General features: G+C 46.7%; 1 protein-coding gene across 1 annotated transcript; it reads left to right on the plus strand.

The window, feature by feature from the left end:
- The first annotated feature begins 266 nt into the window (after positions 1–266).
- On the plus strand, positions 267–14858 carry LOC112314988 (paired immunoglobulin-like type 2 receptor alpha). The gene is made up of 7 exons (XM_053916654.2): positions 267–433; positions 806–1195; positions 8602–8790; positions 12369–12393; positions 13454–13503; positions 13738–13769; positions 13939–14858. The coding sequence occupies exons 1-7, from the start codon at positions 379–381 to the stop codon at positions 14059–14061; spliced, it is 864 nt and encodes a 287-aa protein (XP_053772629.1). The 5' UTR covers positions 267–378; the 3' UTR covers positions 14062–14858.
- The last annotated feature ends 1060 nt before the right edge of the window (positions 14859–15918 follow it).

The following is a 15918-nucleotide window of genomic DNA, read 5'->3' on the forward strand; positions in this document are numbered from 1 at the left end:
GACTCCTAGGAGATGAGCAAGTTCCTGGCAGAGACAGGAAGTTGAGGGGGGGGGGGAACCTCAGGCAGCCAAGGTCAGGACCACACCCTCAGCATGAAGATGGGGGCTGGGGGACCCATATCATGGCTCTCTTTCACTGACAACAAGAGAGGCCTTTTTGCAATATAGGAAAAGAAGAAGCCAGATTGAAAAAGGAAGTGCTTGTCACTCTGGTGCAGGGGTGTTTGAGGAAGGCTCCCACCCTCCCTCAGCCCTCTGGAGGAGCCTGATCCCGCCTCTCCCAGTTGTCAGACTACCCCAGGGCAGCCTCTCCCTTGGGCCTCCCCTCTGGCCTAGAGGTTCTGCTGGTCTTCTCATCCCCAGGAGGAGAGCAAGGCGATGGGTCTGCCCCTGCTGCTGCCACTGCTGCTGCTGCCAGCATCTCTGCAGCCTGGTGAGTGGCCAGGACCTCCTGGATCTGCCCAGGGTTGGCGGGGGGGGGGGGGGGGGGGGGGGGGGGAGGATGCTTCCCCCACCACCCCCGAGAGTCTGTAGCCAGGCATCTGGAGAAGGGGTCTGCTGGGGTAGCCAACCAGGCCTCCCACCCACAACCAGCAATGGGCTGGGCTGGTCCCACAGTGCTGGGTCCCCCGCACCCCTCACTCTCCTCCCTACCCCACACCTGCAAAGGGGAACACACAGCCAGAGGGCCAGCCATACCACCGGTCACACTTCTGCCCATGGGTGAAGGTGCCAGGCAGTCTGGGGTTATCTTTTTGTCTCTCCAAATGGCTTCAAAGTCTCTCCATCTTTCTCCTTCCTCCAGGTGGCTCAGCAAAATGCAAATCAGGCTTTTATGCTGAAGTCAACCAACCAAAGCACCTCTCAGCCCCTGTGGGTGGTTCCATCCACATCCCTTTCTCCTTATGTTACCCCTGGGAGTTAGCCAGGGATCCCAGGGTAAGAATATACTGGAGAAGGAAAGAGTATCATGGGGAGTTCATCTACAACACAACCCCGCCTTTCATCCATAAGGATTACGTGGGCCGCCTCTCCCTGAAATGGACAAAGGGCCAGAGGAATGGCTCCCTCCAGATCTCTAACTTGCGGAAGGAGGATGAGTCTAAGTACTTCTGCCGAGTTCAGTTGATCACACTGACAGGACAGGAGCAAATGTGGCAGTCCATCGAGGGGACCGAACTCAACATCACCACAGGTGAGTCCTGCTGCCCCAGCCTCTGGTGGCCTCCTGCCCCAGGACTGGTCCAGGCGCCTCTCTTCCTGACCCTTCTCTCAAATCCTCTCCCTGTCCTTGCCTCCTTCCCAGGCCTCTGCCAACTTAATATCCCCAGACTTGGGCTGCCTTCCTTGTCCACTCCCCTCACTGTCCCCTCCAGATCCACCCCCAACCCCGTCCCCTGGCTTCAGCCCCTTCCTGGCTCCCTGGTTGTCCTCCCTTTGTTCTAAACTGGGGCTCCAGCCCTGCCCTCTGCCCTGGCCCCAAGTCCTCCAGGTGCACTGGACTTTTCCAGGATGTGGCCTGCCTTCCCTTTGTCATGTGCCTGTGTGTGGGGCCCCAGTGAGCCCCATGTCTGTGTCTCCCCGCAGCCACGAGCTCAGCCTGGCACGCACAGGACATACCCAATGAGGGCCTGAGGATGCCCCTGCCCCGGCCCCTGTTAACACCCAGCCACCTGCTTTTCCAGCTTCCTTTTCCTACTCTGCTCCCCAGTATACGGCCCTCAACGCTCCCGCCCCAGTGCCATCTCTTTCCTCTCTTTCCCCATCTTTCTCTTCCTATCTGCATCCTCTTTAACCTCCTTGCCTCTCTCAGGGTTCCACCCCCACCTCCTGGGCATGAGAGTCTCTTCTCCACCCTGATCTTGCTCCTCTGTCCAGGTTGTTAGAGGCACCTCTGCAGCAATACGGGCAGCACCTGCTTCCTGTGCCCTGTGTCTGTCTGAAACCTTTGTATGAATCACCCTATTTTACCTGCACCACAACCCTGCAATACAGCAGGTACTGCTACCATCTTCATATTAAAGATGGGGAAACTGAGGCATGCAGAGCTTATACACCAGCCCAAAGTCCCGCTTGTAGTGCAGGCAGGATTTGAACCCAATTTAACCTCAGAGCCTCCTCTCCACCATTAGCCTCTCACCTACTGACTTGATCATCTTGTTGTCCTGATCTATTTTTGACCTACCATGGGGTGTGTTGCTTAATAGTCCTTCCTATATTGCTCACTGGGGTGTGGGATCTTAAACCTGGGTTCATCTGTCTCCAGGGCGGCGAGGGGAGAGGCTCTCTCGCAGGCACAGGCAGTAAGGGGATGCATTTTAAGATGGTTTCATTTTTGTAATCTCTTGTGCCAGCAGGGAAGGACACTCTGTCCCCTGCCCACCCTGCCCACCCTGGTAAACCGCTGCCCCATCTTGGCCACTAGGGTAGTGTTAGAGCAAATAGAAACTGGCTCATAAACTGAATTATTTAAGACAGCCTTGGATTTATATTTCCTGTTCCCTCTCCATATTTCCTTAAATGGCCCGTTTTGAGAGATTTGGGCTCTTTTTAGATCTCTCTTATTCCTTTCCTAATTCTCCAATTTCCTCTTGATTTTCCCCCAATATTCTTTATTTTTACTATTAATGTACAACATTATTTTTTAATGTTTTTTATAACAGTCACTAAAAAGGTCATGCATGAATTCTGACCGAGATGGTAGGTTATATGCACATGTTTACCTCCACTGCCTACCAAAATCAACTAAAATGACAGCAAAGTAAATTTTCCAAAACAAAAATCCACAAGGACAAAAAATATGTGAACTCGAGGGACAAAATCAAAATTTAGGGAACCGGAAACAGATAGACTAATGTAACTGGTTTAGGCGACCAGAGGAGCCAAACCCTAAGCCAGCATTGGGGCAGCCCAGAAGCAAAAGTGGGAGTGAAAGGGGGTCTGAAAACTAGAGGATTAGTTGAAAATCTATTTAAGAGCCAGGAAATCTCCACCCCAGGGGAAGACTGTAGATTTGCCTTCTAGAAAAAAATGAACCAGAAGGACCTTAAGGGAAGTACCTTGGGCATAACTAGGGGCAAGGGTTCAGTCCTTAAAACTGGAGATTCGGTGAATTGGTGAGACCATAAACACCTGAACACCCTTAGAGTCTCCCGGGACTCAGGCAACCAGGCTGGTGTACCCCCAACCCCACCAAGAAGAGATCAGGCGATTCTTCCCTGAGAAATCTATCCAGTGGGTCCAAAATAGATGTAGAAACCTAACAGGTAACTCTACAGCCCACTAACAGACAACCACTTTCTCTCATGCCGCACACACAGCTTCTGATAACCATGGCTTTCTGCCTGCTGGGAGCCGACGGGGAAAGGAGCCTGGGGTCTCAGCCTCGCGCCAAATCCCTTAGCACTGAGAATTGTACCCTCGCCTCAGCTAAAGACACCATTAAGCTAAACATTTAAGGATGTCTTCACCTATGAAATGCAGAGAACAAAAGAAACAGTGGGGGCAGGGTACAAAAAAGAAGCTGAAAGAAACCAGAACAGTGGAAGCGGGGAAAAACCTTCAGATATCTGTCATTCTCTGAGAGAGAACACAGGCAGGTAACGAGAAAGGGTGCTTTACAAAGGAGCCTCCAAACAGTAAAGGAGCTCTTGGAAATTATAGATGTAATACCAAAGGTAGGAAACTCAGTAAAAGGATTGAAAGATGAAGTTTGTGGAAATCTCCCAGAAGGTACAAAGAAAGGTCAAAGATTTGGAAACTAGCGGGTTGAATAGCAGCCCCCAGAAAGATATGTTCATACCCTAATCCCCAGAGCCTGTGAATATAATCCTACAACAGATACGATTCAATGAAGGACTTTGAGACAAGGAGGTCATCTGGGATTACCTGGGCCTGCCCTGAACGCAAACACACGTCCTAGATGAGAGAGGCACACATAGGAGAGAGAGCAATGTGACCACAGAAGCAGAGAATGGAGTGATGCAGCGACCAGAAGCTGGAGGAAACAAGGAACAGGTTCTCCTCCAGAGACTCCCCAGGGAGCTCAGCCCTGCTGATGCCTTGATTTCTGACTTATGGCCTCCAGAACTCTGAGAGAATAAGCTTCTGTTGTTTGAGGTTATTACCCAGTTTATGGTAATTTGTTACAGTTGCCATAGGCATATAATATAGAAACTATAAGGAAAGATAAGAAAGATTGAGGATTGGTCCAAGAGGTCCAACCTCTGAATAATGCTAGTTTCAGAAACAGAGAAAAGAGTAGGCCATGAGGAAGAAAATATCAAAGGAATCACTCTAGAAATTTTCCAGAACGAAAGAGCCCAGCAAAATGAGTCAAAATAAAAAGACCTACCTTAGGAGGCCCTGGCTGGGTGGCTCACTCAGCTGGATCACCAATCATTCCATACACCAAAAGGTTGTGGGTTCGATTCCAGGTCAGAGCACATATGTAGGTTGCAGGATTAACCCCCAGTCAGATCGCACACAGGAGGCAACCAATTGATGTCTCTGTCTCTGTCTCTGTCTCTGTCTCTCTCTCTCCCCCCCTCCCCTCTCTTCCTCCCCCTCTAAAATCAATTAAACATTTGGAGCCATCAGATCTTTCAATAATGGATATTTTGTAATATAAATTCAATAAACATATCCTTAGGTGATGATTAAAAAAAAAGATCTACCTCAGGGAACTACAATATGAAATTTCAAAATGTCAGAGGTAAAACATGTCAGGTGCTAATCTGGGGACTGGTAATCAGCAGTTAAAACAGAACTAAACATCCCTGGCTTGTGTGGCTCAGTGGATTGAGTACCGGCCTGCAAACCAAAGGGTTGCTGGTTTGATTCCCAGTCAGGGCACATGCTTGGGTTGCGGGCCAGGTCCCTAGTTGGGGGCACATGAGAAACAACCACACACTGATGTTTCTTTCCCTCTCTTTCTCTAAAAATAAATAAAATAAAATCTTTTTTTTTTAAAGTGCCCAGAAAGATGGAACTTCCACTTGAGTGTGGAATGAAGACCCCTCACCCCACCAAAAACCATAAAAGTAAAATATTTCATTTCATGTGTCAGGTGGCAGTGAAAAAAAAAAAAAGGTGGAAAATGTAGCACAGTCAGTGGCACAGAGGCTGCTAGCTGTGCTACTTTACTCACACGGAACCCAGAAGGCCTCTGGGAAACTAGTCAGAGTCTCCGCAGGAAGCAGCCACTCACATAAGATAATGAAGAGAGTTTTGAGTGGCCACAGTGTAGGAAAACCCGTAAGGGATGGTGAGACACCTGGGACCAGCCGCAAGCCTGTGGCCTCTGGGGAGGTAGAGTCAACATGCCCATGAGGATTAGCTTTATGTGTCAACTTGACTGGGCCAAGGGATACCCAGAGAGCTGGTAAAACCTTATTTCTGTAGGTTAGGGGGTTTTTGGAAGCAATTAGCAGTGGGCATCTTCCATTGCCTTGTGGGCCCAAATAGAACAAAAATGTGGAGGGATGGCAGATTTGCTCTCTACTTGAGCTAAGACATCCATCTTCTCCTGCCCTTGGATGATAAAATTCCTTCTGTATCTCTATCCTATTGGTCCTATTTCTCTGGAGAACACTAATACAATACCTATCCAGGAGAGGGCAAAGAGCTATGCCCTGACCTACCCTCCCCCTCCCCCATCTCCTGCTGGCAACTGCCATTGGCCATTGAATGGGAACCAGGGGCAAGAGAGCCCATGGGTGGAGTCCCTCAAGGTTAGCCTCCAAAAGCACAAGGCAGGTGCAGAAGAGCTGTGGAATGGATCTGGAGAAGCTAGCAGAAAAATCCAGCCTAGGGAGATCTGTAGGAAATAAGGAGAGGTCTTAAGAAAAATGTTCCAGTCAAGAAGGAACACAAGACAGGTGGTGAGGTGGGACAGTGTGGAAACAGATGGAGAGGCTGAGGGTGGCAAGACATGGAGTCAAAATAGGCAGCTACTTGTGTATGTGTACATATGCACGTACATTATACACATAGAATATGTGTATGTGCATGTATACACAGAATATATGTCTACGGCGTGTATATCATGCATGTGCACACATACGCATATATGCACGTGTACATATATATCTGTCAAAGTAGGCATATATGTGTCTATATATACATTTATACACATGCATGGAGATATCACACAATAGAATTAAACTGCATGCTATTCTGCTCCATAACTTTCCATTTTTACTTAATGTACTTCAAGTAACTTTCCATTTCAGGACATACACACCTGTTTTTTCAATGCCTGTTTTTTCAATGCAGTATGGTGTCCCATTGTAGCAATGTGTCAAAATTTACTTAATCAATTGAGAATTTAAAAAAATTTTAATTCCTTAGAGAAAAATGTACTAACATGCCAGATAAAATAAAATGATATAATGCATATTAAAAACAAAACTAAAGTTATACTCAAAGTTAAATTCATATAATTAAACACTTCTATTATTTCAAATGTGAAGAAGTTTTAAAAGAGAATGAAATAGTTAATTTCCAAAGAAGAAGTACCAAAAAGAGAAAGGAGCCAGCCCTAAGGAAAATCCTAGTTTGAAAGTAATGAAAACCTATGAAGGAAAAAATTTATTAGAAAACAGGATAGTAGTAAGAATAACAAATGCAGGAAGTAGTTATTTAGGAAAAAAAACAAACAATAAAACAGACAAGACTCTGGCAAACCTAACAACTTAGCAGCCTGTTGAAATCAACGAGTGAGTGTATGCTCAGTTACAGGTTAAGATATCTAAAAAGCTCTGTGAAATGGATGATTTTCTGAAACAATTTTAAAGAATGAATTTAAGAAATAGTAAACTTTAATGGTAGACAAGAAGAAATTGAGAACACTATTGAAGAACTACTTTTCATAAGGATTTCAAGCTCAGAAGGTTTTATGGATAAATTCTTGTAGAAATTTAAGAAGCAGATAATTCCTAGACAGAAGGTTCCAGAACATAGAGAAATATGGAAAACTATGTAATTCTAATTCATTTCATAAAATGGTAACATAACCCCGATGCTAATATCCATTCACAATGTTTTAAAATGCAGACTAAAACAAGAGGCTGGGTTTTCGTTTGTTTTACCGATCCTAGTGTTGGCACAATGGGAGTATAAATTGACACAACCTTTGGGAATGCATTTGGGAATATCCATCAAAGTGTGAAATACCCACGCATGCTCTTAGACCCAGTGATTTAGTGCTAGGAATTTGTCCTACGGCAGGGGTGTCAAACTCATTTTCACCAGGTGCCATATCAGCCTCGCAGTTGCCTTCAAAAGGCCGAATGTAATTTTAGGGCTGTATAAATGTAACTTACTCCTGAACGGTTAAGCGAGAGCTCGGCGCTGCTGCAGGGTAGAAACAAGGTGCCGGCCGGATAAAACAAGGTGGAGGGCCGGATGCAGCCCGCAGGCCTTGTGTTTGCCACCTGTGTCCTACGGAAATGCTGGTGCAAATGTCGGAAGGCCTGTGTTTAAGAGTGTCCTTTTCGGCCATATTGTAATGTGGCGATGACCTAAATGTCTTTAAACAGGAAATGGAAAGTTACTTGAAGTATTCATACTTTTATTTGTAATAAGAGTGGACAGTGAATTTGGTCTCCATTAAACTGAAGATTGTATTCAATTGGATTTTTTTACTTTGGTAGAGTATTTGGTCAAGTTTTTAAAGGTCCATTAAAATAAGGTACAATCTGTTTATAGAGCTTAAATATTAATTTAACCTTAAAAACACATTTCAATATACACCAGGTGCTTTACAGATTTTTTTTCACTTATTAAAACAGTTGTGTAAAAGGGCAAATCCTGGATGGCTTTGCTTAGATGAGGTACCTAGGGCAGTCAAATTCCTAAGGATGAAAAGTAGAGCGGTGGCAGCCAGGGGCTGGGGCAGAGAAATGGGGAGCTGTTGGTTAATGGGGACAGGGTGTCAGTCTGGAAAGAAGAAAAGGTTCTGTAGGATTATGGTGCTGAGAGTTGCACAACATGAATGTTCTTTTTTTTTTTTTTTTAAGATTTTATTTATTTATTTTTAGAGAGGGGAAGGGAGAAATAGAGACACATGGATGTATGAGAGACACCACAATCAGTTGCCTCTCACACACCCCCAACTGGGGACTGGGCCCATAGCCCAGGCATGTGCCCTGACTGGGAATCAAACTGGCGACCTTCCAGTTCGCAGGCTGGCCCTCAATCCAATGAGCCACACCAGCCAGGGCTGAATATTTTTAATGTCACTGAACTGTAACTTATATATGGTTAAAGTGGTAAGTTTTATGTTTATGTGGCTTTTGCCACAATATATTTTTAAACCTGTGATCTAGTTATCTCTATTTGTAGGTGATGAAATCACCTACAGGTTCTCAGGTTCTGAGGTCACAGCACTGATCGGTGGTAGAGTCAGGATGTAAAGTGAGTGATGTATATTCTGAGCCTTCAGCATTTCACCTTGTTAACCCCCTCCCGGTGTGCGAGCTTCAGAGGGCTGCTCTCCACGCCCAGTATTCCCCAGACTAGGGAGCGGGATGTGGCCGTTTCACTCAGATACCTCCAGTCCTCCAACCGGCAATTTGCTCATTTCTCATGTCTTCTCAGCCACCCAGAAACCCACGGAGGGGCCTACCACCACCACAGATGTCATCAATGTCTTGGGGGAAGAGAGGAGCTCAGGGTCTTGGCACCTGACTGCAGGAGCTATAGTTGGGGTGACACTGGCCAGTGCTGTGCTCAAAATCACAATTTTGGGACTGATGGTCTACCTCAGCTGGAAAAGAAGCAGTCCAGGTAAGCGATCCTTCCCCCTAGCCTTCCCAACCGGGTGTTTCTCAGGACCACTTGCACCAGATGACCGCAGATGGCTGCTGGCATGAGGTCTGGACAGGAGAATCTGCATTGTTGATAGTCTCCTAAAGTGGTAACTGGGAGTGACCAAGTTTGCAACCACAGCTCTAAACCAACCCCTTTCCACAAGTCTGGCTGCTCTCCAGTTCTTCTCTCTTGACTTAATCATTTATCAGTCTTCAAGTTTTTGTTCATGGGGAAGAAAGGGTCTGCCCTGAAATATTAAGGAGAGAGCAGAAGGAACAGGAAGTTGGCTCAGCTCAGTAAGCGCTGGTAGAGTACCCATCTTCCAGGGTCTCACTTGTAATTAGAGGTACAAAAGTAAATAAAGCAGAGATCCTGTTCTCAAGAAACTCAGTGTGGGAGGGAAGGGATTTGGGGCAATTGCCTGAAAGGGTTTTTGCCTCATTTGGAAAGAGCTATGGTAGTTGGGGACAAAGAGGGGGTAATCAAGGAGGACTTCTCAGAGGAAGTGACACCACAAAAAGTCTCAAAGAATGAAAAAGAAGTAGCCAGGTAAGTGGCAAGGGTGGTGTAGAGGTTACTGTTCTTCCAGGAGAAGGAAACCATTCTGGGAACCGTACATAGCTCATGCTATGGAGGAGGCAGGAGATGAGAGAAGAGGACCCTGTAAATTATACCCAAGAGCCTTGAATCCCAGACGCAACATGAAGCAGCCGAGTGGCAACCTCACTTTGTCTTGCAGATACATAAAGTCTGCAGTGGAGGGACCAGACATGGGCCAGGCCAGAGTCAGTCTAATGCAGTGGCTCCTTGAGTGAAAGCAGAGAGCCGGATTCTTGAAAAGGTTAAAAGGGAACCAGTGAGACTTGGTGGTTGGATTGATGTAGGGGTGAGGGAGCCAGAAGCCCCAGCTTGGGTGAACAAGGCTGTAATAAAACCACCAAGTGAATCAGGAAACATAGGAGGTCAAAGACCATGTTTGGGGATGAAAAATTATTCCTCCAGTTTGGGATATGTTATATTTGAGAAACTTGTGTGGCATTTGAGTAGAAATATCCATCATTTACAGCTCAAAGAGAGGACCGAGCTAGAGGCATTAACTATTTGCACCCCAACATCCCGCAAAATTGATTTGAAATTAAAGAAAATTTGCAATGAGAGATTTGTCCTCATAGATATTGAAGCACAAATGTGAAGAGCACAGAATCTGACTGCCTGCAGGCAGCCCTGGCTGGGTCAGCTCTGGCACAATGGTAACATTACTCTGTGCCTCAGCTTACTCATCAGTAAAATGGGGGTAATAATAGTAATTAACCCAGGGGTTGTCATGACACTTAAACAGAATGCATTTAGAATAGACACTGGCACAGAGTAAGCACTAGATAAGCATTAGCACTTCCAATTATTAAGCTACAATAATTAAAGTGATGCAATACTAGCATGTAATAGATAAACAGATAAAGTGATGGAAGAAAATTAAAAATTCAAATATAGACAGTATGAAAACAGACCCAAATATGCAGGACTTGAGTAGGTTGAAAGGTAGCATGTCTAATCAATGGGGAAAGGTGAGTAATTCAATACATAGTGCTGGAACGGTTGCATAGCCACCTGAGGGAAAAATAACATCATCTCCCCACCTCAGAATGTGCACCAAAGTAAATTTTATGAAGATCAAAGATTTGAAGAAGAAAAAAATAACTCTAGTACCAGAAGAAAGCATGCGCCGGAGATGACTTCCTAAGTAAGACATAAAACTCGAAAGCCATGAATAAAAGTATTGATAAGTTCAACTACATACAAACTGAGTTTAAATTCTGCAGTGCAAAAAATACCACGATTGTCTCTTGAGAGTGAGGACGAGGGTCAAAGATGAAGAGAAAATGTGACACAGTCACTGAGGAACTGGAAGACTGTATTTAAGGGTTTAACTCAGACGAGAAGCCATAAATTGGTACAAGCATCATAGCACATAATTGTGTTTCTCCCCAGCAGTACTCAACTGTGCAGTTGAGTAATCCTTAGGACCTGGCAATGAAAAGTTCTGTTTAGCAGCTAGCATCAGAGACCAGAAGCAACTATTGCTTAAATAACACAGTTGTTATTCCCCCATGAGAAAAATAATCTGGAGGCAGACAACAGAGGCTGCTGTCCTTGGGAGCGCAGGCTCCTACCTTTCCGATAATAGTTCCTGGATACCGACTTCCATCCTGAAGGTTGCCTTGTAGTTCAAGGTAGCTGATAAGATTCCAGACGTTATTTGTGAATCCAAGTAAGAAACAAGGAAGGAGGAAAGGATAAAAGACTGTTCCTGAGTTGTCTCTCCTCCTTTTGAAGAGCCTTCCTGGAAGTCCTACCCACACTTCCCCTTATATCTTATCGGCCAGAGTTTAGTCATATGTCCCACATCTCTCTGTAGGGGAGCACATGCCACTCAAAATAAAATCAAGGTCCTGAGAAAAATGAGGTGAATGGATATTGGATAAGCAAATAGCATGCCCTGCCATAGACCCATGCAGGAACGGAGATTTGCCAGCTCCTTGTGTCAGGACAAGGGAATTTAGGAGGTCAAGCAGCTGGTGAAAGGGTCCAAATGGAGAGTGGAGGACTCTCAGACATTCCAGGTAACCTGAAAGAAAGTGGACTATCAGGGGACAAGAGCTCAGGGAGGTCAAAGCACGGCTGTAGGGGGAAGGTGACAAAAGAGAGCTGGGAGGAAAAAAGTTGTAGCATAAAAATGATACTAGCATGTAATTTTAGAGTTCTCATTCCCAGTGATTAAAAAATAAAGTCCAGGGTATGGCTGAGTGAGGTGGAGGTCGCTGGAGTTGCGGGGGAAGAGGGAGTCCGGTGCGTGAGAGCATTGTCCCTGTGCATGATGAGACCTCCCAGGAGGGTAGTCGGTGGTGGAGAGCATGTGTGTGAACCAATGTGTGGGAAATGCTGTAGAGAGACTTGAGGAGGATCTGGAGGGGGGATCGTGGCGGGGGGGTGGGCGGGGGAGGCGGGTAATAGAGTCCTCAGTGGAAAAGAGGAACAGGCTGCAGTGCAAACACAGATTCCAGCCATGAGGTTCATGAGGTGGGAGAGAGAAAGAGCCACCACTGTTCCTTCTGTCTCAGAAGGAAAGACAAGAAGCTGGTCTGTCGGGGCCTCCTCCAAGAGTGATGGTGCCTGTGACAAGAGGGGGAGGGTGGGTGGCCAGGGCTCAGCAGTGGAGGAAGCAGGTTGGGGGATTGCAGGGAGGTCAAGGAAAGGGGAAGGAAACAGACAGAAAGGGAGGGAGATGACGCAGGTGAAGGGGACACTGGGTGCTGAGAGCTCTCCTGATTTGGTGTTGAGGACAAGAGCAGGACAGGCGTGGGTGGCTTTAGGGTGCCAGCTGGGTGCTGGCTCTGAGTCGCAGGTCCCTTTTCACATGGGTTTCAGCAGAGCTGCTCTGCTGCCCTGGTTTATGCAAGGATGGTGTCAGAGTAGGACAGAGCAGAAAAGACTGGAGGAGAGATGCTGTTCATGGATGGCGCACTGACATGCTATTGGTTTCTCCACAGGTCTGTGAACTAAAGCCAGAGCCGCAGACAGGTGAGTGCTTGTCTTCAAAGGGGAACATAGAGTGGGTTGAGGGCTGGTTTGGGAAATAGGAAGTGCTGTTGTGAGAACAGCACTGGGGAGCTTTTCACAGCTGTTCTCACCCTTCACTTTCCCATCCACATTTTCTTATGTTCCGTGACAGGTCAGGCACTTCACTTACTAAGAACAGTGGATCTTATTACTTTCTCTGATTCTTTCCAAGAATGTCTCCCTTTTCCCTTTCTCTAGTATCTGCTTTTCTCCTCCTTTCATGGCCATTTCTCAGCTTTTCCTTCTCTTCATCCTATTTTTCTTTCCACCTTGACCATCATCCTTCCTAAACGCATTTTCCTGTTCTACACTTTTCCCTCTCTCTTGCCCATTGTCCAAGCTGCCCTTTCCCTGCTGAGGTGGCCGAAGGGACCACAGGAATCATGGCCTCCATCACCTCTGCCATCTGCCTTTTCTCAGAGCGCCTGCCCCACCGAGTTCCCAGCCTGGCCTCCTCTCTGTGCCCTTCCCATCCTCCTCACCCTCCCACCAGTTTCCTTTTCTCCATCCTTCTTCCCATTTCCACATTCTCCTTTCCCTCTTCCCTAAGTCCCTCTCTCTCCTTTCTCTGCCTCCCTGACTTTTTGCCAGCTGCCTTCCTCAGGCCCCCTCCCAGGATGGTGTCTCCTCCTGGGGACCAAGGCCTGAGCACCCACCCAGAGGCCATGACATGAGCCTCCTGGTTTTCCTTCTCCAGTCTTAGCCGAGGCAGAGCCAGCAGAGGGGACAGGAACTCACTCTTCCAGATTTCTCCTCCTGTGCCCCCTTCCTACAAAAGCGGCTTCCCTACAACAATCCTCTTCCTGTTGGCACTCAGGGACCTCTCCTGGGCTGCACCACTAACTGCCTTCCAGTGCTCTTCCAGGCAGCCTCCTTCTGAGAGCCTCAAACCATTGCCTACACCTTCCAAGTACGCCCAAGCAGGTCCCAGAGCCTCCCGCAAGGAAGCCAGCCACATGCAGGCTTTAGCTCTTTTCTGCTCAGCCTCTGACAGGTTTCCCACCCTCTCCTTCCCATGCAGGGGATCCTTCCATAACACTGAGGAGAAGGATGAGAACATTGGGAATACAGGTCAGTTCTACCACCGTCACTGCCCACTCTCCACCTTGGCCCTTCCTTCTTCCCCACACTCTCTCTCCCCACACATGCCCCTCAGCCTTTTCCTCTTTCCCCTGCCTCACCTGTCCCTCCAACATGACCCTGGTCCTCAACTGGCAGATGACCTCACTGCTGAGCCCTCTACCCATTTCTCTACCCTGGCTGCCATGCCATCTTACCCTGTCACATCTTGATTTTTTTTCCTAGGACAACATGAAGACCCCAAGCCAGACCCAAAGGTAAGCAGCTCAGACTAGAGTCTGAAAGAATTGAAGGGAAGCTTGGAGAAGGTGGGGTGGAAATATAGAGGGACTGTGGTCAGCAGGGCTCTTAGGTGTGGGATCGCTGCTCTAAGACAGGGTCAGCTCCCCTCCACTTCCAGCCCCTTCTCTTTCTGTTCTCACCCAGGTGGATGGCATCCTCTATGCCTCCCTCGTCCTTGCCAGCTCAACCTCACCGTCTGCACCTCCCCGCCACCTTCTCCACAAAAGCCCCCAGGAAGAGACCCTATACTCTATGCTAAAGGCCTAAGGAGTGGGACTGAATGATGACCTCCTTAGAGTAAGCCACTCACAGGGATCACCACTTCCCATAATAACCCAGCCAGTCACAGATGACTCAGATGTCAACAGGGGTCAAAGGCCACCAAGGACCTGAGAGCAACAGCCATCTGCTCCAGTTCCCTCTTCAACTTTCTCCCTTGCCCCCAACAATAAAAGTACCAGGCCACAAATGTTTAAAATAAAATGAACACATCTAAGGAGAAAACTGATGTCACCTTCAACCTCTGTCCTTCTTGCCAAAAATGAACTATAATAGCACATACCCAAGGTCCTCCTCTAGTACTTTTATTCAGTCACTGGAAGTCCCCAAAGACTGGTAGGCAGCCTGGAATCCAAGTTCTGCCCCCCAGTTTAACCATTCTACTTCCCTTACAGTAATAACTGGCATCATTTAAGTCTTTACATGCATAACCTCATTTAAGCATAAACAACCCTATTTTAGTGGACTGGTCAAAGCAGGAGCAGGCTGAGCAAGAGAATGAATGGAAACTTATGAAAAAGGAATCAGCAAGAATATAAAGGGACAGCTCCTCCTCCGGAGGTGGCTCTGGGTGCGGATGCTGCCCAGTTTTCAGGTAAGGTGTCTTGAAGCAGAGATGGCTGGAACGATGGTGTTTGTTTTCTCTGTAAGTAAGTGCTGCCCCCTTCTGGGAGTAAGGAGGGAATGGTGCAGTGTGATTAGCTGCTGCTTGGGGGGGGATGGCAGAAAGCATAAAAGGATTACCAAACAATGGAGTTGGTGAACTATTAGTATCACCAATTCATAGACACACTCATTGTTGTAGACTGCAACCAAAAAAAAAAAAAAAAAGGCCACAAATTCTTTGCAGCTTCTTCTATCAAGAGGTGGAGACTGTTTCCTTATCCCGGAATCCGGTCTAACCTTATGACTTGCTCTGACCAATAGAAGGTGATATAAGCGATACTGTAAGATTTCTGGACCTAGACCTCAAGTGCAAGTGGCCTTGCAGCTTCTGCCCTAGCATTAGGAACCCCCCTGCCACCATGTAAACAAGCCTGAGCTAGATATTGGAGACTCTGAAACCACATGGAGACAGGCCCAGCCATCCCACCCTGACGGATGATGAGGCCGTCCTAGATCCTTCGCCTCCAGCCAAAGCATTCAGAATAACAGAGTTGTAAGATATATGGTTGTGATTTTATTTTTTTTTATTTTGTTTTAATTTTATTTACTTTTTTAGAGAGAGGGGGAGGGAAGGAGAAAGAGAGGGAGAGAAACATCAGTGTGTGGATGCCTCTCACGTGCCCCCACTGGGGATCTGGCCTGCAACCCGGCGACCATTTGGTTCACAGGCCCACGCTCAATCCACTGAGCTATGACAGCCAGGGCCATGTTTGTGGTTTTAAGCCACTAGTTTTTGGGGTGGTTTGTTGTCCAATAAAAGCTAATTCACTTATTCTTTAGATAATTTTTAAAGCATATTCATAACTATCTGGTTGTTTCCAGTCATTGTGCTTTTGTCTCAGTTTTCATCTACTCCTTGATCCTTTTTTTTTTAGTGAAAAAAAATTTTTTTAAAGATTTTATTTATTTATTTTTAGAGAGAGGGGAAGGGAGGTAGAAAGAGAGGAAAAGAAACACCAGTGTATGGTTGCCTCTCACACTCTCCCCATTGGGTACCTGGCCCACAACCCAGGCATGTGCCCTGACTGGGAATCGAACTGGCTACCTCTTGGTTCGCAGGCTGGCACTCAATCCACTGAGCCACACCAGTCAGGGCCAGAGAAAAAATTTAATAGCTAAAAACTTATGTTTACAGGGTGATCTATAAAAGACTTTTAAGCATAAAATTGTATCACATTA

The sequence above is a fragment of the Desmodus rotundus genome, chromosome 1 (genome assembly GCF_022682495.2).
Source record: "Desmodus rotundus isolate HL8 chromosome 1, HLdesRot8A.1, whole genome shotgun sequence".
NCBI classification, from domain to species: domain Eukaryota; kingdom Metazoa; phylum Chordata; class Mammalia; order Chiroptera; family Phyllostomidae; genus Desmodus; species Desmodus rotundus.

What these genes read in the sequence shown, in the direction of transcription:
- LOC112314988 (XM_053916654.2), top strand. Translation starts at nt 379, where the DNA reads ATGGGTCTGCCCCTGCTGCTGCCACTGCTGCTGCTGCCAGCATCTCTG. An exon ending in GCCAGCATCTCTGCAGCCTG is followed by an intron (nt 434 to 805) that starts GTGAGTGGCCAG and finishes TCCTTCCTCCAG; the next exon opens with GTGGCTCAGCAAAATGCAAA. An exon ending in AAAGCCAGAGCCGCAGACAG is followed by an intron (nt 12,394 to 13,453) that starts GTGAGTGCTTGT and finishes CTTCCCATGCAG; the next exon opens with GGGATCCTTCCATAACACTG.